Source organism: Procambarus clarkii, chromosome 36 (assembly GCF_040958095.1).
Source record: "Procambarus clarkii isolate CNS0578487 chromosome 36, FALCON_Pclarkii_2.0, whole genome shotgun sequence".
In the NCBI taxonomy this organism is placed as follows: domain Eukaryota; kingdom Metazoa; phylum Arthropoda; class Malacostraca; order Decapoda; family Cambaridae; genus Procambarus; species Procambarus clarkii.
Window position 1 is genome coordinate 9,708,343 of NC_091185.1, and position 26,540 is coordinate 9,734,882.

Here is a 26,540-nt window from a genome sequence, read left to right on the forward strand (position 1 = left end):
CACTGGTCACAAAGCCCCAGCCGACCTGGTGAGCACTGGTCACAAAGCCCCAGCCGAGAGACGACCCGTCCGTGAACACATCGAGCGAAGGCTTGGGGAGGTGCCAAGGCACGGAACCCCGAAAACCCCAAAGAGGAAGCTGGTGACGCAGCACCAACACAAGATCCCCGGAGGAACCCAAGGAATGCAAGAGGCGTAAGGGGAGTCTCCGCAGGAACCAACCGACGCCGTAGCCAAACCTGACTCCGCGGGCAGACAAGCACGCCGAAGTGCAGACTCCCGCACAACCGCCCAAGCAACCGCTGAGCAACCCGGGACCCCCTCCTGAACAGCCAAAGGCGGGACCACAGCCGCAGTAACACTTCTGGAGGGAAGACAATGAGGGGCCCAAGAGCCGTAAACAAGGCCCAGGTCTGAACCCGGGACGGAAACAGATGGAAAAACCTCCAGATCACCAGGAAACCAAACCCGGCGATCTGGAAAGAACCATCCCCTGGCGAGCAGACAAGCGGACTGACTGGGAGCCCACACCAGCCAGTCGTCGAGGTAGGCCAGACACCGAATCTCAGACCCAGACAGGGCACTAAGATCCGGTAAAGATGCAAAGAGTATACGAAGTGCCCATGACAAAATAGGGAAGGCAATAAAAACCTGAAGCCCCACCACCAACCGTGCTAGCCCCAGAAAACTTGGAGAGGAACGTGCCAAGAAGTGACCTGGAGGTCCAGGGCCACCATCCATGCACCCGGCCCTAACAGAATCCGAACAGGAGACAACAGTCCTCCGAGGAGGGCAGAGGATCCAGGGCGCAGACTGAAGTAGTCCAGAACAACTGCAGACGGGAAAAGCTCATGACTGCAAGGAGCAGACGGGAAGCCCAGAAGGATGGGGCGGATCGACCACGCCCCACGCACCCACGAAGAGGAAATGACGAAGCACAGGGGAAGAAGCCCACCCCGCCAGCTCTGAACCCCCCCCAAGGGGGAGAAGCCGTCCTCCGACGCCAGTAGAGGCCGGAGGACAACCCAAAGCGCCCACCAACAGCGGGACCAAGCGAGAGGCAACAGAGCAAGCTGCTCCCCCAGCGCCCAGTCAACAGAGAAGGGAACAGAACCCCTTCCGAAAGAAAAAGTACACTACCGAAGTCATGAGGAGAGACTACGGGAATGAAACCACACTTCGCTGGAAGATGAAGTGAGGGGAGACCTGATCACCACAGTCAAGATACCCAAGGGAATCGACAGGGTTGATAAGGACAGGCTATGTAACACAAGGGGCACACGCACTAGGGGACACAGGTGGAAACTGAGTACCCAAAAGAGCCACAGATAGAATTTAATTTTTTTTTTCTTTTTTTTTTTTTAGTGTCAGAATGGGAACGGGAAAGCACTAGGAAGTAATGCGGTGACTCCACACACAAATAACGAGGCTGACCCCCTTACCATGTCACATGGAGATATGACAGAGCCCAAAAGGCACAGGAACCTATACACTTTACAATATATGTCCTCACCTAGTTGTGCTTGTGGGGGTTGAGCTCTGGCTCCTTGGTCCTGCCTCTCAACCGTCTATCAACAGGTAATTACCTTACACTTAGGTAATTACCTGTTGATAGACGGTTGAGAGGCAGGACCAAGGAGCCAGAGCTCAACCCCCACAAGCACAACTAGGTGAGGACATATATTGTAAAAGCACAAGTCGCCGACTAGTGGCAGAGAGCACTACGCCGGCCAGGCAAAGAAGGCACAAAACTGCATCAAAAGGCCCACCTCGACAGCAAAACCACAAAGTCCCAGCACAACCACAACATGTGCCAAGACCCAAAAAGATCAGTCTGCAAGCCAGGAAGACCCCGGAACCCCAAAAGGCAGAACCGGGTCACACGAGGAAACAAAGTCCCCTGAACCCACAAAAGGGGGCCCAAGAGGAAGAAACCTCCAGAACGAAACCAAGGAACCCAAAGGAACCCAGAATCGAACAAGGGGGAGCCCAAACCACCACATTTGCCGGCGGAGAACACCACTGAAAGGCAAAGCACAGCCCCCAGCAGAACGCCCTGGGAAAACGGTCCCAACAGACCGAAAACCGAGGGGCAAGGTGTGGGAGCAAGCATACCAGCCAGGGGCACTGAGCCTAAACCCATAGGCTCAGACCCAAAATCAACACCCAAACGTTCCCAGAGGAACAGGCAACGGCAAGAAAACACCAGAAAAACAAAGAAACGACAACAGGAGAACAAAAACCCTGACAAAATTTTGAAAACTCACCAGAGACGCTCGCTCGCACACCCAGACGCATGTAAATAAACCACAACGCCGCCTTGGTGGCCACGCCGTGAAACCGGCAGACGAAAATGGCCGCCAGCAGGGGCTGTGACTGACGCTAAATACACAAAAACACGCCAGCAGGGGCTGTGACTGACGCTAAATACACAAAAACACGCCAGCAAATGTGGGAAGCTAGCAGACTGGATGGGCGAAAAACGTCGCCCAACAGCAGAAAAACCCCGGAAGGGGCAAAACCGCCCCAGAACTGCTAGCAGGCAACCCCCACAGCCCCGGGAACCAACAACAGAGGCCCCGGGGCAGAGCCGTCCTCCAAGCCCTCCGCCCTTAAAGAAAAGCAAGAGTCCATGGGAAAGGCAACAAGAAAGGGCCGCTGGTAAGACCCAGAAGCCTTGGCAGGAGGCACAGGCTCAAACCTCTGTCCCCAACCCGAACGGGGCAGCCCCCGAAAACCGCCCGAGTCTCTGCCGCAACTAAACCCCGCCCCGACCCCGAAACCCGCAGACGGTCCGGAGCCGGGAACATGCAGAGAAAGGGGCGAGCAGCACCTAACCAAACGGGGCGGCCACGGGGCAGTCGAGTGGGAAACCAACCTAGCATGTTGCAGCAACCTAACCTAGCTTGCAACACGGATGCCGCCTGTACTCTGAACAGTAATAACATCAGGAGAGTACTGGAGAACAAGCAGAGAATCACTCGCAAGACTCCGGGTCAAGGTGTCAGTGACCCAACAGGCAGCATGACGGAGGTAAAAATGGTGACTGTCACCCAGAGACAAGGGAACAGCAACCAACGATCCCGTACAAGACGGGTTGGAACCCGGAAGACACAATCAATGGTCCCCCGAGCCCAGACAGGGGTTTCCAGGGCCCGTAGGGTAACAACTACGGGAAGCCCGGGCAAGGTGTTGCTAACCGGTTAAGAAACCCAAACATAACAAGAGGGTAGATTATAGCACTGAAAACCCCTGAGACGTGTACAAGCACGGGGGCCTAGCAGAGGGCCGCCAAACACTACCAGTGGAACTATAACCACCTTAGGCAGACCCCCACCAGGCATGAAAAATGAAAAACAAAAGAAAAACCCCGCAAAAGTACACCGTCTCCAGAGGCAACAGAAACCGGCCGCCGCTTAGGTGGCAGGCTGCGCAACACCTTGACGCCCTAACCAGCACAATACCAATCCCTATCCAGGGCCAAACAAGGGCCCCAAGCCCCAGCTGGCCCCAAGGGCGAGGCAAATGCCGAGCAGCAAGAACCTCTACGGGAATGGTTCCCGAACGCCCCAGGGAAGATAACCCTGTTACGCAAGGGCAGTACTCACAGGGCGCTTAGGGAAGTCAGCCACTAAGCACATGCAGCCCCGGCACTGATGAAGTACTCCTGGCCACCGCACAACACAACACACAGCAGTGAACGCCACACAAGGCAAACACCGCCTAGGAAACTGAGGCCAGAGAAGCGTCAATCCCGGTTGACATTAGCGAACGAACTGAAGCTTGGCAGCCGGCGCGGTAGGTCCGGGGCTCCCCCCTCCCCCTCCCGGGGTGGGGAGGGCTGCGCGGACGATCGGCGCGGCAGTAAAGTGTGATGTTTGCTTGTTTGCTAGTTTCCTTGGGATTGTAGGGAGTTTTCTACCCCTCTGTTCGGTTTTTGTTGTAGTTTCTTACCATGTGGGGTTTGTTTTGTTACGCCTACCTTTCTGGGTGCCTAACCCCGGTCGATGGCAGATAAGGAAAACCCCCAACCATATGGGGTTTTTCCAGGGCCATTGCTCCCTGAAACCTCTCTGAAGGGGCCAGGTTCTGGCGCTGGTCCCTGGTAGGTCTGAACTCCTTAGCTAATGTCCCGGTCTAACATAACATACATTAGCCCGATAAGCTCCAGGGAGCCGTAGGGGCTCCCCACAGAAAAGTATGAAAAATCAATCAGAGACATTGAAATAATTCGGTAATTATCTCTTTGTGCCAACTCTGGCCTGACAGCTTGCGAGCAACAGACCGCCTGGGACGCACGCTGAGTCAGCACCTATAATTTGCCAGACTTCCCTGCCCTATAGCGGGCAATATATGCCACTTACGATTTTTTTATTATTTTTCCCGTGATCAGTGAACACAAATTAACAGGTTAGAAAGAAAAAATAATTTTTTTTTTTTCAAAATGACATGCGCCTGTGGGGATGGCAGGATATTAGACCCCGAGCATGTTAAGGGTTAAGGGGGACCAGGTTCTGGCTCTGGATTTCCGGTAGGCCAAAGAGCTTCGCAACTGATTGCACCTAGTAGATGGCACCTACATCAGAGATGATATCTGCAGGGAGCCACCGGGCCTCACCCTGAAATTGGTGTTTAATTATATTCATTGCTTGTTTTATAACCAGCAGTGGTCTGTTTTGTTTCACTGACTTTGTGGGTGCTTCCCCAGTGGTGGTGGGCATAAATATAATTCACTGACAGTTTTATCATAGTGTCATTGCTCTCTGCACTTCTTTAGAGGGAGCCAAGTTCTGGCTCATGGTCTCTGGTAGGCCTAAAACAAAAACTCCGCAACTGACAGCACTTAGTAGTCTGGCACTATATCAGCACTGTAGTGTCAGTGAACCACAAGGAGCTCCCCAAACAGCAGGGTTTGAAGAGGGTGCAGCCATGTTCACTCCAAAATCCAGTTGCAAAAGTTCTCCAAGAATTTGCTTGATTTGGTGCACTATCTTTATTGTAATTTTTTCTTTAGTACTGTGGTGACCTTGTGTCCCCTGCTTTCCTATGCCTCTATCAAGGAGGCCAGATTCTGATCCTGAGGCCAGATTCATGAAGCAGTTATGCAAGTACTTACGAACGTGTACATCTTTCCTCAATCTTTGACGGCTTTGGTTACATTTATTAAACAGTATACAAGCATGTAAACTTCCCAATCAACTGTTGTTATTATTATAAACAGCCTCCTAGTGATTTGGAGCTCATTAACTGTTTAATAATTGCAAACAAAGCTGTCAAAGATTGAGAAACGATGTACTGGTTCGTAAGTGCTTGCATAACTGCTTTGTGAATCTGGCCCCCTGGTCTTCGTTAGTTCCTCATGACTCCTTAGAGCGTGGTGTAATGCCTAAGGTTTGGAATGTTTCAACACTTTCGTCCGGCGATAACTCAGCATTGAGTCCTCCGCAAAACAGGGGCAAGTCCGGCGAGGACTCAGCATCGAGTCCTAAGTGAGGCAACAGTAGCGTTTTTTTCGGGAAGGTCTTGCTGCGGTTTTGGACATTATATGCATATACTCTTGTAAGGAATTTCATTGCGAATACATTGATATCAAAATTAAAGTCCTAGGACCAGAATTGAGGTAACAAAGTTGAAAACAGAATACCCATTTTATTGCTTTTTATTAGCGCTCATGGGGGTAACGCTCTGTCACTTTCCCTGCTTGCTGTGGATGGTACGCCGGGCTTTTGGACTTTATATTTACATACTCCTGTAGGGAATTCTATTGCGAAGACAATGATACCAAAATGAAAGACTTAAGACGAGAAATGAGATGTCCAAAGTGAAGAGAGTGTACACATTTTATTGTTCTGGCTCGCTCCCGGGTAACACGCTCTCACTTTCTCACTTTCTCGCCGGGCTTTTGGGCTTTATATGCATTTAGACCTGTAGAGAATTCTACTGCGAACACATTGATACCAAATTGAAAAACCTAGGACGAGAATTGAGATGACAAAGTTGAAAAGAATATTCACTTTTCATAGTGAGAAGCGCCTTGGGGTGGCGCAGCTCTCTCTTTCTTGTAAACGCGGCCTGCTTTCATCATGTCGGCGGGTGGAGATCGCTGCTGTTTTTTTATATTATATGCATATAGGCCTGTTGGGAATTCAATTGTGAACATATTGATACCAAAATGAAAGACCTTGGACGAGAATTGAGTTGACAAAACTGAAAAGAGTGTAAACATTTTATCACTCTTGTGCGCTCCCGGGTAACTTTCTCTCACTTTCTCTGTTAGTTGCGGATGGTAAGCCAGGCTTTTGGAGTTTATTTGCATTTAGTCCTGTAGAGAATTCTATTGCAAACATATTGATACCAAATTGAATATCTTACGACGAGAATTGAGCTGACAAAGTTGAAAAGACTATATACTTTTCAGAATTTACCCCGCTCTCCCTCGCGCTCCGGCGGAACGCCCAAGCCCACCTGAGGTAGTGGGGAGGTCCCGGGCTGGTGCATCAAAGTGTTAAGGGGTAACTCAAGGAGGCACCAAGCACACTCTCCCAGAGAATATTACGCAATGAAAGACATACTACTTTGTTTCCAGCAAAATAAGATCTTCATTTTATGCTTATCCTAACCAATATGTAAACATAGTGCAACAGAAGTTTCATACCTTTTCTTTAGCCTCTCTTGCTGTCTTCTCAAGTATCTTATCTAATTCATCTCTCAAAATAGCCAACTGTTTGTTATGCTCCCTCTTAATTTCTGCTTGTCTTTCTCGTAACAGTTCGTTCAAACTCTTCTCTAGCTCTGCTGTTGCTGCTGCTGCTGCTGCTGCTGCTGCTGTGTTATTGCTGCTCCTGAAACACAGCTTAGCCTTCATTCTCAAAGTCTGATCAATGATTACCACATTATATATGTAACAAACATAATACAGAACAGCAACTTTAATCCCAATTTAAATGTTTTTACTTATTTCACCCCCTTTGTCTGTGCTAAGTAATAGTAGTCTATCCACTAAAATATAGCCTAGAATACAATAAGAAACCAGAGTCTATGTGCCTAGAAAACCTTTTTCTTATCATATGATGTTCAATCAGGTCCTTCAAAATGGGCCATGTGTAATATTACAAATATAACATTTTCTACTTTTTGTAAATTTGTAACTACGTGCCACCAATAAATATTTTATATATATATATATATATATATATATATATATATATATATATATATATATATATATATATATATATATATATATATATATATATATATATATATATATATATATATATATATATATATATATATATATATATATATATATATATATATATATATATATATATATATATATATATATATATATATATATATATATATATATATATATATATATATATATATATATATATATATATATATATATATATATATATATATATATATATATATATATATATATATATATATATATATATATATATATATATATATATATATATATATATATATATATATATATATATATATATATATATATATATATATATATATATATATATATATATATATATATATATATGTCGTACCTAGTAGCCAGAACGCACTTCTCTGCCTACTATGCAAGGCCCGATTTGCCTAATAAACCAAGTTTTCCTGAATTAATATAATTTCTCTAATTTTTTTCTTACGAAATGATAAAGTTACCCATTTCATTATGTATGAGGTCAATTTTTTTTTATTGGAGTTAAAATTAACGTAGATATATGACCGAACCTAACCAACCCTACCTAACCTAACCTACCCTATCTTTATAGGTTAGGTTAGGTTAGGTAGCCGAAAAAGTTAGGTTAGGTTAGGTTAGGTAGGTTAGGTAGTCGAAAAACAATTAATTCATGAAAACTTGGCTTATTAAGCAAATCGGGCCTTGAATAGTAGGCTGAGAAGTGCGTTCTGGCTACTAGGTACGACATATATATATATATATATATATATATATATATATATATATATATATATATATATATATATATATATATATATATATATATAAATAACTATTAGTGAAAAGTCACAGCCCACACCTTCAGTGAAAGCCACAGCCAGAACCCACGGGAGTGAAGATTGAAACACCGTACTGGAATACAGTACATGTACTGGCAGAATATGGTGCCAAGGGTAATTATATGGAAGATCCACCTATTCTAACAGCTGACTACACCCCCACATCTAGGTCTTTGATAATTACTGGCAAGTATTGTCCATGACCTGTAAGGGAAACATCATGGACATCAAACCCAGAGACTTAACCTTTCTCTTGATTATAACTTGACTTGTGCAACAGACATTAATTATTAATTGCTGCAACTTTTGTTGAGTATCACTTTAGTTATTAAATAGCTTAGAGAATCCTAATAATATGCCAATGGCCAAACATGAACCAGTTTATATATGCTCATATTAATGACAAGGAAATCCACTGAAAAGTCAAATGAAACTTTAAGATAGAGTTTATTAATAAAAACAATTAGAGTACTGTACAGGTATAGCCAATTCTAAAATTCCCTATCAGGCAGAATGATGTTGAAATACAATGTATACAACTCAGAAAGCATTTACCTGAATTTTACCTGAGGGCTAATAACACTCTAGTGGCCTTGACAAGAACAGGAATCCAGCAGCTTGTCAAAGGTCCCCCATTACCTGCTTGATACCTGCTTGATGGGGTTCTGGGAGTTCTTCTACTCCCCAAACCCGGCCCGAGGCCAGGCTCGACTTGTGAGAGTTTGGTCCACCAGGCTGTTGCTTGGAGTGGCCCGCAGGGCCACAGCCCGGCTGATCCGGAACTTCTCTTAGAAAACTGTCCAGTTTTCTCTTGAAGATGTCCACATTTGTTCCGGCAATATTTCTTATAGTCGCTGGGAGGACGTTGAACAACCGCGGACCTCTGATGTTTATACAGTGCTCTCTGATTGTGCCTATGGCACATCTGCTCTTCACTGGTTCAATCTTGCATTTTCTTCCATATTTGCCCGGATGATTTTTTTCAGTTGGATTTTAAAATTTAACAGTTTTGGCATTTACGGCTTTGGTGAGTAGGCGGTTCCATGGGTTTATAACCCTGTGGGTGAAAAAGCATCTCCTGTTCTCAGTCCAACATTGTGGCTTGTTGAGCTTGAAACCATTGCTCCTTGTTTACGTTACATATCAACTTATGAAGAAATTGTCCGGATCAACATCCTCCAAGTTGTTCAGCATTTTAAAAGTTTAAATGAGATCTGCCCTGTTATGCCTGGTTAGCAATGCTGTTAGCCCTGAGGCTCCCAACTTTTTCAGGTACAAGATTTTTTAAATGATATTTGTCACCAGTGTTGTACTTTCTCCAAAGCAGCAATGTCCTCCTTAACCCTTAAATGGTACATGGTGCTATATACCATTTGACACCCACAGATGCATTAAAAAAAAAAAAAAAAAAAAAAAAAAAAAATCTTCCTAACCTGTTAATTTGTGTTCACTGATCATGGGAAAAATAATAAAAAAATCGTACGTGGCATATATTGCCCACTATAGGGCGGGGAAGTCTGGCAAATTATAGGCGCTGACTCAGCATGCGTCCCAGGCAGTCTGTTGCTCGCCAGCTGTCAGGCCGGAGTTGCCACAAAGAGATAATTACCTAATTATTTCAATGTCTCTTAATTGATTTTTCGTAGTTTTTGTTGTTGTAATATTATTCAATAGTGTGTAGTGTGATATATTTATATAATAAAATGAGTGAATCATCACTGTACTCAAAAATATGGTGTCCATATTGTTGATTCAATTATGTTCATCAAACAGTGAACAAATACTTTGTCGGTTGTTACACTATATACACAGGTTATATATAAGTATCTGAATGTTTTGTTTACCATAACGAATCACTAAGTTGCTATTATGAGTCAAAAAGTGGAGTGACCGCCACATTCCAGCCAGCCACTCACTCCCTCCCTCAACACCTCACTCGCCCACATTCTCCTCCCACCATACTGTTTTTGCTTTTATTCACTATATACAGATGCTATATATAAGTATCTACATTCGTGTTCACCATAACAAATCACTAAGTTGGTATGCTGAGTGGCAGTAGTAGCCAATGGCAGCCCACCACTGGCTGCCACTCCCTCCCTCCCTCCCTCACCTCACCTGACTTGCCACCATTCTCCTCCCACCATACTGTTTTTGCTTTTATATACAGACGTTATATATAAGTATTTACATGTTTTGTTCACCATAACTACACATCTAAGCTTGTATGGTGAGTAAAGGCACAAAGACATAGGACCTCACACAGTCAATACAGGAAGAGGCCGAACCCCCAAACATACCAGCGATACAAAGATGCGAGAAACAACTACACGGCAGTGAGGAGAGAGGCAGAAAGAAATTTTGAAAAAGGGATTGCAGACAAATGTAAAACAGAACCAGGTCTATTCTATAAATTCATAAACAACAAATTGCAGGTAAAGGATAATATTCAGAGGTTGAAAATGGGAAATAGATTCACAGAAAATGAAAAGGAAATGTGTGAAACATTAAACGAAAAGTTCCAAAGTGTGTTTGTACAAAATGAAATCTTCAGGGAACCAGATACAATAAGAATTCCAGAGCAATCAACACCCCCAAGCCCCAACACCAACCAAAACGGGGCAGCCTCAGGGCTTCCGGGGAGCAAACAACCGAGAGCATTGCCACCATCGAAGCTCAAAGTGCAATGCCCGTGCTGCCTGTAGCCACATAGTCAGCATAAGACTGGGTAACCGAGTCACAAACAAGCAACAAAACTCGCTGGACTCTGGGCCGAAGGTGTCACTGTCCCCCCAGGCAGCAGATGGAGGCAAAGACAGTGTCATCCGGAGACAAGGGGTGAGAACAACCCTCAAACTCGCTGGAAGCGAGGGGGGGACTCCAGGGTCACATCCATCGGACCTGCGCGCCCCCAGGGGTTTCCCAGGGTCCTGAGCGTTTACTATAATAGGATACGCGCGCAGGTGATCTCAGGCAGGGTACTGCTAACCGGCGCCTAAATCTACCAAACAACCTTCTAAGAACTGAAACCCTGGGACATGCACACTAATGGGGACCTAGCAGGAGGAACCACCGGAAGAAGGAAGAACACTCAGTACACAGGATACACAGGAGGCAAGAACGAAGGCAGACCCCCCCCCCCCCCCCCACCAGGCAGATAAACAAAAAGAAAAAAGAAAACCCCCGCAAGAGGACAGCATACCCAGGTGGAACAGAGCCGGCCGCCATAATTTTTTTAAGACAAGCTGCGCAGTACCCTGTGCCCCACCAGCGCTAAACTGCCCCTTACCCTAAGGTGAACAAGGAAAACAGAACACCTGAGCATTCAAAGGGTGGTCGAAAACCAAGCAGTAAACGGCCTAGCAGAGGCAGAACCCAAGGAACTTGTGGAAGGTGGCTCCAAGCCCCAAGGGCAGTACTTACAGGCCACCTAGGGAAGGAAACCTTAGGCACATGCAGCCCGAGTACTGGTGAATCACTCCCGGCTCACGCACCACCTAGAAGACAGTCACCATACTCTAGGTACAGTGCTGAAACAACCACCGGAGCCAGAGCACACAACCTCAGCCTCTAGCATCAGCCGAAGAACTAATGGTGGATAGCTGGTGCGGTAGGTCTGTGGGGCTCCCTACCAAGAAGGGGAAACTGCGCAGACAGCGATGTGGCGACATGTGACGTCATGATTGTTTGCTTGTTTCTTTTAGGGGAGTTCTATCCACTTGTTCGGGGTGTGTAGCAATTTTCACCAGAATTGGGTTTTTTTTTGGGACGCTTACCTTTCTGGGTGCCTGACCCGGTTGATGGCAGACATAGAATGCTTCCAACCACACGGAGGATTCTATAGGTCATTGCTTCCCTTGCCTCTTTGAGGGGGGCCAGGTTCTGGCTCGTGGTCCCCAGTAGGCCCACAGAACTCCATACACATGAATGATGCCAAAGTCTGACATTAGCATATCAGCCTGGATAAGCTTCGGGGAGCTGGAGGGGCTCCCCCAGAAAACAATGAGCGTCACACTGAGACAAGGGAACAGAGCAACTCTCAAACTCGCACAAAGTGAGAGTGGATGCAGGAGTCGCATCCATCAGACCCCGAGAGCCCCCGCGGGGTTTCCCAGGGCCCCTAGAATGGGTCTGCTAAGGGTAATCCCAAGCAGGGTACTGCTAACTGGCACCCAAGTCTACCAAACAAAATGCTAAAGCTGAGCCTCCAGGACATATCCACTTACAGGGGAGAAGCAGGGGGGTGTGCCACTGAACTCAAGTCAACACCCTAACTAAACAGGGGCAAGGGACACAAAGCAGACCTCCCCATACCAGGCCAAAACAGAAGGAAAAGACAAACCCCACAAGAGGATAACGTGCCCAGGAGGAATAGAGCCGGCCGCTGTAACAGGTGAAAACTAGCTGCGCAGTTTCCCGCACCCCACCAGTGCAATAACTACCACTTACCCCAAGGTAAACAAGGGCAGAAACCCCATAAAACAATTGGGGTGGACAATTGCCAAGCAGCAAAAGACCAATAGCAGTAGACCCAAGGTGACTTGCAGAAGATAACTCCGAGCCCCCAAGGGTGGTACTTACAGGGCACTTAGGGAAGGTGACCCAAAGTACCTTGCAGCCCAAGTACCTTAGAATATTACTCCCAGCTCACACACCACCGTAAGAGCAGAACTGAAAGAGAGGACAGCACAGCACAAGAGTCCGGAGCTGGAGTCACACGACTTCACCATATCCCATCAGCTGAAGAACTGGGGTGTGGATTGCCGGCACAGGGGGTCTGTGACTCTTCCTTTTCCCTCCCGGGCAAGGGGGACCTGCGCAGATGTACGGCACGACTTGTGTGATGTCATGTTTGTTTGCTCGTTTTCATTTGGGGAGTTCTGTCCACTAGTTTGTCTATTTTCATAGTTTTTCACCAGAATATGGGTTTGTTTTGAGCTTACCTTTCTGGGTGCCTGTCCTGATCGATGGCAGATATAGAATGCTAAAAAATAACGTGCATTTCTATGGGCCATTGCTCCTCATGCTTCTCTGAGGGCATCATTGACTGATGATAAAAGTTAGGGTATCCTTATCAGCCTGGATAACTCCGGGAAGTCGTGGGGGGGGCTCCCCCAGAAATACTGTATTCTGTAAAACTGACCTGGTAGCAGCAGAAGCTCTTGCAGCATCCACTTCTTCCTGTTTAGCATTCTGTTCCTTGGTATAAAGCGCTTGCAACTCTTTCTCCAAGTCATGCATTTCCTAAAAAGAAAATAACAATGAAAATTTTACTGGAAAATGTAACTGTAGATATTATAAAAATTCTGAAATAAAAAAATGTCAGGGTCACTTAACAGTTTCCCGAAGCTATGACAGGAAATGTACAAGCCTTAAAAACCACACTAAGCTTCTGTGCACCCATAATTACCTAAGTGTAGCTACAGGATGAGAGCTACGCTCATGGTGTCCCGTCTTCCCAGCACTCTTTGTCAAATAACGCTTCGAAACTACTGACGGTCTTGGCCTCCACCCGTGATCAACTATTGGAGCTAGGACCATAATTTGGCCCATTAAAGAGGCTAAAGGGAGCCAGGGGTCAGAAATCACCACAAAATAAGAATTCACCACCAGAATTTTCAGCACTAAAACAAGCAATTGCTTGGAAAAATGTTTAATCCTGATGACAGGAATGTAAATAATTGTTACCATAACTAAATCACCATCTTGTAACACTTGCTCACAACCAGCCAGCAGTCTACCTCGCTCATTCACAAGTCACCCAATGAGAAAACCTTACCAGCTCCCAAGGGTGAGGAGGGAATAGGACAGGGATGGAGAGCTACCAAGTGACCCACCAGAGACATTTCATTATAATAAACAAGGAATTTATGGTAGGGTCCTCTCAGTAGCTAAGTGATGTTACCTTACAACGGAGCATTGGAAGATGAAGCTGTCCAATTCGAGAAGCAATTAACCTGAAAGAAAACAGTATGGCCAGGTTTTGCCTGTGTGATGAACAATAAAAACACAAGCCTAGGAGCAAAAAACCAGCGTTGAATGTAAAGAAACACCATTTTCTGAGCGAGCCCCGGAGGCTCCCTGGCGCTTATCGGGCTAATGAATGTTATATTTGATCGGGATATTAGCCAAGGAGTTCAGACCTACCAGGGACTAGTGCCAGAACCTGGCCCCTTCAGAGAGGTTTCAGGGAGCAATGGCCCTGGAAAAACCCCTTGTGGTTGGGGTTTTCCTTATCTGCCATCGACCGGGGTTAGGCACCCAGAAAGGTAGGCATAACAAAACAAACCCCACATGGTAAAAAACTAAAACAAAAAATCAAACAGAGAGGTAGAAACTCCCTACAATCCCAAGGAAACAAGCAAACAAGCAAACATCACACTTTACTGCCGCACCGATCGTCTGAGCAGCCCTCTCCGCCCCGAGAAGGGGAGGGGGGAGCCCTGGACCTCACCACGCCGGCTGCCTAGCATCAGTTCAGAAGCTAAGCTTCAAACAATGCGAAAAACCTGCCAACTGGGGAGGGAGGGAGGGTTGCCAGGGAGCCTCTGGGGCTCACCCAGAAAATGGCGTTTCATTACATTCAACGCTGGTTTTTTTTGGGGAGCCCCTACGGCTCCCTGGAGCTTTATACCCAAAGAGAAGGAAAAGAAAGGGCTGACCCGGGAGATGGCAGCCACAAACTCCGCAACGCGAAGCCAAGACAACAGGCTGCAACCTGCAACCCAAGGCAACACAAGAACGCACAAGAGCAGACATGTGCAGAAAGAACGGGCAGCCAGGAACCTGTGCAACCCTCAAATCCTTGCACCCGAAATGAGCCCCTAGACATCACCAGCACAGCAGCGAAAGCTGCAAGTGTCCGAACAGCACGGGCGCAAGGATAGACCGTAGGCTGGAAGACTTAAAAACTCTGCGGACAACCTGGGAGACCCGAGCCCTGAAACAGAGAATGAGGGGAACCTGATCAACCCAAAACGCATCCCCAGACACAGTACACAGGTAACGGCAAAGAGGCGCAACTGAAACCCACAGGACACACCCCCAGCTGAACCAATCAAGCATCAAGAACCCAAGGACACCTCTGGAAAGCAGCCGTCTCGACTGTCGGCAGAAGGACGGAGAAAAGCTGCAAACGTACAAACCTACCACCAGTACCAAAGAGCAGAAGCCTCTGCACCGGAAGAGCCGGAAGCTCCCCGACCCGACCCGCAGAGGCCCATGCCAACAAAATATGGCCTATGAAAACCAAACTTGAACCGAAGGGGCTACCACAAACTGAGGCGATGATGATAAGAGGGCACCCTGATCAAGGACCGGGATGGCTCAGGCGAAGCATGAGCAGGCCGGAGGTGAAACAAAACACGAGAAAGGGTACGGAACGGGGCAGATGTGACGTCCACCCCGAACGCAAGCCGGAGCGGCTCCGCCAGCGCCGCATAAAACGAGGCGACAGTAAGAAACGTCAAATACAGTAACTGTAGTCCTGAAAACCCAAGAAAGGACAAGACAACCCGATGCAAAAGAGAAGACGACCTATGAAGAGCAAGAAAAAAAATGCATAGAAACACCAGGAATGTCATACTGTCGCCGAGAAGAAGCTCTCAGGTGGGACACCATCAACAAAGCCACCTGATCACCATAGAGATGGTGATACCCGCGTCAAAATACCAGACGCAAAGAGCCGAGGAGAAGACCGAACCAGTAACGTACAGGACCAGTCCGACCTGGCGAAAGAGCCGGAGCCGCGGAAAAACGCCCCAGGTTCGGACACCTATCAAGCAGCATCTGAAAATAAAGCTGGGCCGGTCACCAAGGGACCATGAGGACCACTCTCCTTGGGAATGGACTCCAACCGAGCCAGAACCCGAAGCAACAGCTGGACCGGGAGAAGAGGAACAGGTACCCCCACCTCGACGAGTCCTGCCGAAAGGCATCCACCATGAGCGCCTCGCAGGTGGCTAAGGGCACCATAAAGAATGGGCGATGCCTAGACCATGCCAACGTGAAGATGTCCATGGCCAGGAGTCCATATGTCCGGCAGAGCCAATGAAACGAGTCGGCGACGACTGGCCAATCCGCGAACAGAGAAATGAACCAAGACAGGCTGTCCGCCAGGCAGTAGGACACACCCTGGACATGAACCTCACGGTTAGCCAAACCCCGAGAATACAGCAAACAAACCACTCAAAGGGACCATCCCCAAAGGTCAAACACCAAAGAGAAACCCTGTGGTTCCGGCAAAGAATCGCCAGAGAACAGTCTGAATGGAGGTGGATGGTAGAGCACCGAGTGACCCCAAACCTCCGAAGCGCAAACCAGACAGCCATGAACTCCCGAACCGTGCTATGAACCCGACGTACGGACAGGCTCCACCATCCCCGATCGACCTGGTGAGCACTGGTCACAAAGTCCCAGCCGAGAGATGACCCGTTCGTGAACACATCGAGTGAAGGCTCGAGGAGGTGCCAAAGCTCAGAACCCTGAAAACCCCAAAGAGGAAGCTGGTGACGCAGCGCCAACACAAGATCCCCGGAGAACAAACTCAACAATTGCAAGAGAAGCAGAAGGGGAGTCTCCGAAGGAACCAAACGGACGCCGAAGCCAAACCCGATCCTGCGGGCAGACCAGCATGTCTAAGTTCAGACTCCCGCACAACCGCTCAAGCAATTGCCGAGCAACCCGGGACCACCTCATAAACAGCCAAAGGCAGGACCACAGCAACACTTCTGGAGGGAAATACAAGGAGCGGCCCAAGAGCCCTAAACAAGACCCAGCCAGGTCTGAACCTGGGATGAAAACAGATGGAACGGCCTCCAGATCACCAGGAAACCGAACCCGGCGATCTGGAAAGAACCACACACTTGATTAGCAGATAAGCAGACCAACTGGGAGCCACACCAGCCAGTCGTCGAGGTAGGCCAGACACCGAATCCCAAGCAGACTCAGACAGGGCACCAAGATCTGGTAAAGATGCGTAAATACACCAATTGCCAATTACAAACTAGGAAAGGCAACAAAAGCGGCAAGCCTGAAGCCCCACCACCAACTGTGCCAATCCCAAAGACCCGGAGAGGAACGTGCCAAGAAGTGACCTGGAGGTCCAGGGCCACCATCCAAGCACCCGGCCCCAACAAAAGCTGGACCGGAGACAACAGTCCTGCGATGAGGGTATAGAGTCCAGGGAGCAGACTGAACAAATCCAGAAGAACTGCAGATCCTCCAGGCTTGTGTCTGCATAGAGCAGATGGGAACCCCAGAAGGATGGGGTGGATTGCCCACATCCAACGCACCCACTAAGATGACATGACAAAACGCAGGGGAAAAAGCCCACCCTGCCAGCCCCCAAACCCCCCAAAGGGGAAGAAGCCATCCGCCGCTACCAGAGGCAAGCTACCAGAGGCAAGACGGGCAGAAAACACCAAAAAACCAGCGTTGAATGTAATGAAACGCCATTTTCTGGGTGAGCCCCGGAGGCTCCCTGGAGCTTATCGGGCTAATGTGTGTTATGTTAGACCGGGACATTAGCTAAGGAGTTCAGACCTACCAGGGACCAGCGCCAGAACCTGGCCCCTTCAGAGAGGTTTCAGGGAGCAATGGCCCTGGAAAACCCCATATGGTTGGGGGTTTTCCTTATCTGCCATCGACCGGGGTTAGGCACCCAGAAAGGTAGGCGTAACAAAACAAACCCCACATGGTAAGAAACTACAACAAAAACCGAACAGAGAGGTAGAAAACTCCCTACAATCCCAAGGAAACAAGCAAACAAGCAAACATCACACTTTACTGCCGCGCCGATCGTCCGCGCAGCCCTCCCCACCCCGGGAGGGGGAGGGGGAGCCCCGGACCTACCGCGCCGGCTGCAAAGCTCCAGTTCGGAAGCTAAGCCTCAACCAACGCGAAAAAAACCGCCGACCGGTGGGAGGGAGGGTTTCCAGGGAGCCTCCGGGGCTCACCCAGAAAATGGCGTTTCATTACATTCAACGCTGGTTTTCTGTGGGGAGCCCCTACGGCTCCCTGGAGCTTCATACCCAAAGAGAAGGAAAAGAAAGGGCTAACCCGGGAGGCGGCCGCCACAAACTCTGCAACGCAAAGCCAAGACAACCGGTCGCAAACCTGCGACCCAAGGCAACAAGAACGCCCAAGAACAGACGCACACATGGATGGGCGGCCAAAAACCTGTGCGACCCACAATTCCCTGCGCCCGAAATGAGCCCGAGACGTCACCAACACAGCAGCAATTGCTGTAAACGTCTGAACAGCACGGGCGCAAAGACAGACCGCAGTAAGAAGGAAAACACTGCGGACGACCCGGGAGACCCGAGCCCTGAAAACAGGGAACGAAGGAACCGGATCAACCACAGCGCATCCCTAGGCACGGTACGCCGGCAACAGCAAAAAGCACAACTGGACAACACAGGACGCACCCCCCGGCCAAACCAAACAAGTACCAATACCCCAAGAACCCCTCCGGAAAGCAGCCGTCTCGACCGTCGCCAGGACAGAGAAAGGCTGCACACCAATAAAGCTACCACCCGTACCAAAGAGGAGGAAACTGAAACCGAAGGGGCTACCACAAACTGAGGGGAAGAGAAGAAGGCACCCTGAACAAGGACCAGGATGGCTCAGGCGACTCATGAGCAGGCCGGAGGGGAAACAAAACGCGAGAAGACGTAATAAACGTCATACAGTCTCCAAGACGAAGCTCGCAGGTGGGACACCGTCAACAAAGCCACCTGAACACCATAGAGATGGCGATACCTGCGTCAAAATACCAGACGCGAAGAGCCAAAGAGAAGGCCGAACCAGTCACGGACAGTACCGATTCGGCCTGCTGAAAGAGGCGAAGCCTCAGGAAAAACGCCCCGGGTACGGACACCTATCAAGCAGCGTCTGAAAAGAAGGCCGGGCCGGCCACAGTGGAACCATAAGGACTGTTCTCGTGGGAATGGGCTGCAACTGAGCCAGAACCCGAAGCAACAGCTGGACCGGGAGAAGAGGTACAGGTACCCCCCACCTCGACCAGGCCTGCCGAAAGCCTCCACCGTGAAGTCCTCGCAGGTGGGAAGGGCGCCACAAAACGGGCGACGCCTAGACCACGCCGACCCGAAGACGTCCATGGCCAGGAGTCCATAAGCCCAACAGAGCCAACAAAACGAATCGGCGACGACTGGCCAACCCACGAAGAGGAATGAACCGAGACAGCTGTCCACCAGGACGCAGGACACACCCCGGACACGAACCACACGGTTAACCAAACCCCCTGTGGTTCCGGCAAGAACCACCAGAGAACAGTCGAAACAGAGCTGAACGGTAGAGTACCTAGTGACCCAAACCCTCCGAAGCGCAAACCAGACAGCCATGAACACCTGAACCAGGCTGTGAGCCCGACGGACAGACAGACTCCATCAACCTCGGCCGACCTGGTGAGCACTGGTCACAAAGCCCCAGCCGAGAGACGACCCATCCGTGAACACATCGAGCGAAGGCTCGGGGAGCCGCCAAGGCACGGAACCCCGAAAACCCCAAAGAGGAAGCTGGTGACGCAGCACCAACACCAGATCCCCAGAGGAACCCAAGGAATGCAAGAGGCGGAAGTGGAGTCTCCGTAGGAACCAACCGACGCCGGAGCCAAACCCGACTCCGCGGGCAGACAAGCACGCCGAAGTGCAAACTCCCGCACAACCGCCCAAGCAACCGCTGAGCAACCCGGGACCCCCTCCTGAACAGCCAAAGGCGGGACCACAGCCACAGTAACACTTCTGGAGGGAAGACAATGAGGGGCCCAAGAGCCTGAAACAAGGCCCAGGTCCGAACCCGGGACGGAAACAGAAGGTAAAACCTCCAGATCACCAGGAAACCAAACCCAGCGATCTGGAAAGAACCATCCCCTGGCGAGCAGACAAGCGGACTGACTGGGAGCCCACTCCAGCCAGTCGTCGAGGTAGGCCAGACACCGAATCTCAGACGCAGACAGGGCACTAAGATCCGGTAAAGATGCAAAGAGTATACAAAGTGCCCTTCACAAAATAGGGAATGCAATAAAAACAGCAAACCTGAAGCCCCAACACCAAAGCATTGTATGACAATCATATGAAGACATTATGACATATGACAATCATTATATGACAATATGACAATTATAATCAAAGCATTATATGACAAAGAGTGCTGGGAAGACGGGACACCACGAGAGTAGCACTCATCCTGTAACTACACTTAGGTAAGTACACATAGGTAATTACCAACCGTGCTAGCCCCAGAAAAACTGGAGAGGAACGTGCCAAGAAGTGACCTGGAGGTCCAGGTCCACCATCCATGCACCCGGCCCTAACAGAATCCGAACAGGAGACAACAGTCCTCCGAGCAGGGTAGAGGATCCAGGGCGCAGACGGTAGTAGTCCAGAAGAACTGCAGACTGGAAAAGCTCATGACTGCAAAGAGCAGACGGGAAGCCCAGAAGGATGGGGCGGATCAACCACGCCCCACGCACCCACGAAGAGGAAATGACGAAGCGCAGGGAAGAAGCCCACCCCGCCAGCTCTGAACCCCCCCCAAGGGGGAGAAGCCGTCCTCCGACGCCAGCAGAGGCCGGAAGACAACCCAAAGCGCCCACCAACAGCGGGACCAAGCGAGAGGCAACAGAGCAAGCTGCTCCCCCAGCGCCCAGTCAACAGAGAAGGGAACAGAACCCTTCAGAAAGAAAAAGTACACTACCGAAGTCATGAGGAGAGACTACGGGAATGAAACCACACTTCGCTGGAAGAGGAAGTGAGGGGAGACCTGATCACCACATACAAGATACCCAAGGGAATCGACAGGGTTGAGAAGGACAGGATATGTAACACAAGGGGCACACGCACTAGGGGACACAGGTGGAAACTGAGTACCCAAAAGAGCCACAGATAGAATTAGTTTTTTTTTTTTTTTTTTTTTTTTTTTTTGTGTCAGAACGGGAACGGGAAAGCACTAAGAAGTAATGTGGCGACTCCTCACACAAGTAACGAGGCTGACCCCCATACAATGTCACATGTAGACATGACAGAGCCCAAGAGGCACAGGAACCGATACACCTGTTGACGGACGGTTGAGAGGCAGGACCAAGGAGCCAGAGCCCAACCCCCACAAGCACAACTAGGTGAGGACACATTGTAAAAGCACAAGCCGCCGACTAGTGGCAAAGAGCACTACGCCGGCCAGGCAAAGAAGGCACAAAACTGCATCAAAAGGCCCACCTCGACAGCAAAACCACAAAGCCCCAGCACAACCACAACATGTGCCAAGACCCAAAAAGCTCAGTCTGCAAGCCAGGAAGACCCCGGAACCCCAAAAGGCAGAACCGGGTCACACGAGGAAACAAAGTCCCCTGAACCCACAAAAGGGGGCCCAAGAGGAAGAAACCTCCAGAACGAAACCAAGGAACCCAAAGGAACCCAGAATCGAACCAGGGGGAGCCCAAACCACCACATTTGCCGGCGGAGAACACCACTAAAAGGCAAAGCACAGACCCCAGCAGAACGCCCTGGGAAAACGGTCCCAACAGACCGAAAACCGAGGGGCAAGGTGTGGGAGCAAGCATACCAGCCAGGGGCACTGAGCCTAAACCCAGAGGCTCAGACCCAAAATCAACACCCAAACGTTCCCAGAGGAACAGGCAACAGCAAGAAAACACCAGAAAAACAAAGAAACGACAACAGGAGAACAAAAACCCTGCAAATTTTTTGAAAACTCACCAGAGACGCTCGCTCGCACACCCAGACGCATGTAAACAAACCGCAACGCCGCCCTGGTGGCCACGCCGGGAAACCGGCAGACGAAAATGGCCGCCAGCAGGGGCTGTGACTGACGCTTAATACACAAAAACACGCCAGCAAATGTGGGAAGCTAGCAGACTGGAAGGGCGAAAAACGACGCCCAAAAGCAGAAAAACCCCTGAAGGGGCAAAACCGCCCCAGAACTGCTAGTAGGCATCCCCCACAGCCCCGGGAACCAACAACAGAGGCCCCGGGGCAGAGCCGTCCTCCAAGCCCTCCGCCCTGAAAGAAAAGCAAGAGCCCATGGGAAAGGCAACAAGAAAGGGCCGCTGGTAAGACCCAGAAGCCTTGGCAGGAGGCACAGGCTCAAACCTCCGTCCCCAACCCGAACGGGGCATCCCCCGAAAACCGCCCGAGTCTCTGCCGCAACTGAACCCCGCCCCGACCCAGAAACACGCAGACGGTCCGGAGCCGGGAACATGGAGAGAAAGGGGCGAGCAGCACCTAACCAAACGGGGCGGCCACGGGGCATTCGAGTGGGAAACCAACCTAGCATGTTGCAGCAACCTAACCTAGCTTGCAACACGGATGCCGCCTGTACTCTGAACAGAATTAACATCAGGAGAGTACTGGAGAACAAGCAGAGAATCACTCGCAAGACTCCGGGTCAAGGTGTCAGTGACCCAACAGGCAGCATGACGGAGGTAAAAATGGCGACTGTCACCCGGAGACAAGGGAACAGCAACCAACGATCCCGTACAAGACGGGTTGGAACCCGGAAGACACATTCAATGGTCCCCCGAGCCCAGACAGGGGTTTCCAGGGCCCGTAGGGTAACAACTACGGGAAGCCCGGGCAAGGTGTTGCTAACCGGTTAAGAAACCCAAACATAACAAGAGGGTAGATTATAGCACTGAAAACCCCCGAGACGTGTACAAGCACGGGGGCCTAGCAGAGGGCCGCCAAACACTACCAGTGGAACTATAACCACCTTAGGCAGACCCCCACCAGGCAAGAAAATGAAAAACAAAAGAAAAACCCCGCAAAAGTACACCGTCTCCAGAGGCAACAGAAACCGGCCGCCGCTTAGGTGGCAGGCTGCGCAACACCTTGACGCCCTAACCAGCACAATACCAATCCCTACCCAGGGCCAAACAAGGGCCCCAAGCCCCAGCTGGCCCCAAGGGCGAGGCAAATGCCGAGCAGCAAGAACCTCTACGGGAATGGTTCCCGAACGCCCCAGGGAAGATAACCCTGTAACGCAAGGGCAGTACTCACAGGGCGCTTAGGGAAGTCAGCCACTAAGCACATGCAGCCCCGGCACTGATGAAGTACTCCTGGCCACCGCACACCACAACACACGGCAGTGAACGCCACACAAGGCAAACACCGCCTAGGAAACTGAGGCCAGAGAAGCGTCAATCCCGGTTGACATTAGCGAACGAACTGGAGCTTTGCAGCCGGCGCGGTAGGTCCGGGGCTCCCCCTCCCCCTCCCGGGGTGGGGAGGGCTGCGCGGACGATCGGCGCGGCAGTAAAGTGTGATGTTTGCTTGTTTGCTTGTTTCCTTGGGATTGTAGGGAGTTTTCTACCTCTCTGTTCGGTTTTTGTTGTAGTTTCTTACCATGTGGGGTTTGTTTTGTTACGCCTACCTTTCTGGGTGCCTAACCCCGGTCGATGGCAGATAAGGAAAACCCCCAACCATATGGGGTTTTCCAGGGCCATTGCTCCCTGAAACCTCTCTGAAGGGGCCAGGTTCTGGCGCTGGTCCCTGGTAGGTCTGAACTCCTTAGCTAATGTCCCGGTCTAACATAACACACATTAGCCCGATAAGCTCCAGGGAGCCGTAGGGGCTCCCCACAGAAAAGCAAAGAAACGACAACAGGAGAATAAAACCCCTGAAAGAGGTGAAAAACTCACCCAAGACGCTCTCTCGCACACCCAGGCGCATGTAAACAAACCTCAACGCCGCCCTGGTGGCCACGCCGGGAAACTGGCAGAAGAAAATGGCCACCAGAACAGGCGACTGTGACTGATGCAAAAGGTACGAAAACACGTCAGTAAAAGTGGGAAGTAAGCAGACTGGATAGGCGAAAAACTCCGCATAGAAGCAGAAAACCCCGGCAGGGACAAACAGCCCCAGAACTGCTAGCAGGCATCCCCCACAGCCCTGGGAACCCGCAACAGAGACCCCAGGGCAGAGCCGTCCTCCACGCCCTCTGCCCTTAAAGAAAAGGAAGTGTCCATGGGAAAGGCGGCAAGAAAGGGCCGCTGGTAAGACCCAGAAGCCTTGGCAGGAGGAACAGGCTCGAAAACCTCTGTCCCCAACCCGAACGGGGCAGCCCCCGAAACCACCCCGAGTCTCGGCCCCAACTAAACCCCGCCCTGACCCCGAAACCCGCAGACGGTCCGGAGCCAGGAACAGGAAGGGAAAGGGGCGAACAGCACCTAACCAAAACGGGGCGGCCCTGGGGCATCCGAGTGGGAACCAACCTATCGTGTTGCAGCAACCTAACCTAGCTTGCAACATAGATGCTGCCTGTACTCTGAACAGTAATAATATCAGGAGAGTACTGGAGAACAAGCAGAGAATATCTCTCGCAAGACTCCGGGTCAAGGTATCAGTGACCCAACAGGCAACATGACGGAGGTAAAAGAGGCGACTGTCACCCGGAGACAAGGGCACAGCAACCAACGAACCCGCAAAAGACGGGTTGGAACCCGGAAGACACATTCAATGGTCCACCAAGCCTTGACGAGGTTTTCCAGGGCCCGTAGGGTAACAACTATGGGAAGCCCAGGCAAGGTGTTGCTAACCAGTTAAAACCCAGAACTAACAAGGGGGTAGAGGACATTACTGAAAACCCCTGCGACGTGTACAATCACGGGGGCCTAGCAGAGGGCCACCAAACACTACCAGTGGAACTATAGCCACACTAGGCAGACCCCTACCATGCAAATAAAATAAAAACAAAAGAAAACCCCCACAAAAGTACACCGTCCCCGGAGACAACAGGAACCAGTTGCCGCTTAGGTGGCAGGTTGCACAACACCTTGACGCCCTAACCAGCACAATCCCAGTCCCTACCCAGGGCCAAACAAGGGCCCCAAGCCCCAGCTGGCCCCAAGGGCGAGGCAAATGCTGAGCAGCAAGAACCTCTACAGGAATGGTTCCCGAATGCCCCAGGGAAGATATCCCTGTCATGCAGGAGCAGTACTCACAGGGAGCTTAGGGAAGGAAGCCCCTAAGCGCATGCAGAACCGGTCACCACACAACACAACACACGGCAGTGAACGCCATGAAAGACAAACACCGCCCAGGAAACTGAGGCCAGAGAAGCATCTATCCCGGTTGACATTAGCTTACAAACTGATGCTAGGCAGCCGACGTGGTAAGGTCCGAGGCTCCCCCCTCACATGCAGGAGGGGTTCTGCATGCAACACAAGCGCATGCAGAACCTGGCCACCACACAACACAACACACGGCAGTGAACGCCATGAAAGACAAACACCGCCCAGGAAACTGAGGCCAGAGAAGCATCTATCCCGGTTGACATTAGCTTACAAACTGATGCTAGGCAGCCGACGTGGTAAGGTCCGAGGCTCCCCCCTCCCCCTCTCGGGGCGGGGAGGGCTGCGTGGACGATCGGCGCGGCAGTGAAGTGTGATGTTTGCTTGTTTGCTTGTTTCCTTTAGATTGTAGGGAGTTTCTACCTCACTGTTCGGTCTTCTGTTTTAGTTTCTTACCATGTGGAGTTTGTTTTGTTATGCCTACCTTTCTGGGTGCCTAACCCCGGTCGATGGCAGATAAGGAAAACCCCAACCATAAGGGGGTTTTCCAGGGCCATTGCTCCCTGAAACCTCTTTGAAGGGGCCAGGTTCTGGCGATGGTCCCTGGTAGGTCTGAACTTCTTAGCTAATGTCCCGGTCTAATATAACATACATTAGCCCGATCAGCTCCAGGGAGCCATAGGGGCTCCCTACAGAAAACCAGCGTTAATGATATGAAACGCCATTTTCTGGGTGAGACGCGGAGGCTGCCCAGAGCTTACTAAGCTGATATGCTAATCTCAGACTTTGGCATCAGTCATGTGTATGGAGTTCTGTGGGCCTACCAGGGACCACGAGCTAGAAACTAGCCCCCTCAGAGAGGGGCAATGGGGAGCAATGGCTTATAGAAACCCCTGTGTGGTTGGAAGCATTCTATGTCTGCCATTGACTGGGTCAGGCACCCAGAAAGGTAAGCACCCCAAAACAATCCCCTATTCTGGTGAAATTATTGCTACCAAAAGCCGAACAATTGGATAGAACTCCCCTAAAAGAAACGAACGCAAATGAGCATGACGTCACATGCTGCCGCGCTCCTGTCTGCAGAGCGCCCCTCTCCCTGGGAGGGGGAAGAAGGAGCCCAAGACCCCCCCCCCCCACACCGGCTGTCCAGCCATCAGTTCTTAGGCTGGATGTCAAAACTCGCGAAAAACCGCCGACCAAAGCTAGGGAGGGATGCCGGGGAGCTTCTGGGTCTCACCCAGAAAATGGCGTTTCAATACATTCAACGCTGGTTTTCTGGGGGGGAGCCTCTTTCGCTCTCCGGAGCTAACTACCTATGGAGGAAAAACATAGGGACTTACCCGGGAGGCGGTCGCTGCTCACTCCTCAACTCGAAGTCAAGACAACTGACTGCAGCTGCCGACCCAAGGTGACACAGGCCTGACGAGGCCCAGGGACGTTCACC

General features: G+C 50.2%; 1 protein-coding gene across 3 annotated transcripts in view; it reads right to left on the bottom strand.

The window, feature by feature from the left end:
* LOC123756099 (centrosomal protein of 164 kDa) overlaps nt 1-26,540 on the bottom strand; it is a 481,504-nt gene that overhangs the window by 186,247 nt on the left and 268,717 nt on the right. For all 3 annotated transcript variants that reach the window (XR_011230545.1, XM_069336540.1, XM_069336539.1), the window contains exons 12-13: nt 13,196-13,296; nt 6,656-6,842 (exon numbers count right to left, since the gene is read on the bottom strand). Coding sequence is in view for 2 of the 3 variants with exons in the window: in XM_069336540.1 (XP_069192641.1) it covers nt 6,656-6,842; nt 13,196-13,296 (288 nt within the window). In the remaining variant the exon portion in view is untranslated. The remainder of the gene's footprint in view (nt 1-6,655; nt 6,843-13,195; nt 13,297-26,540) is intronic.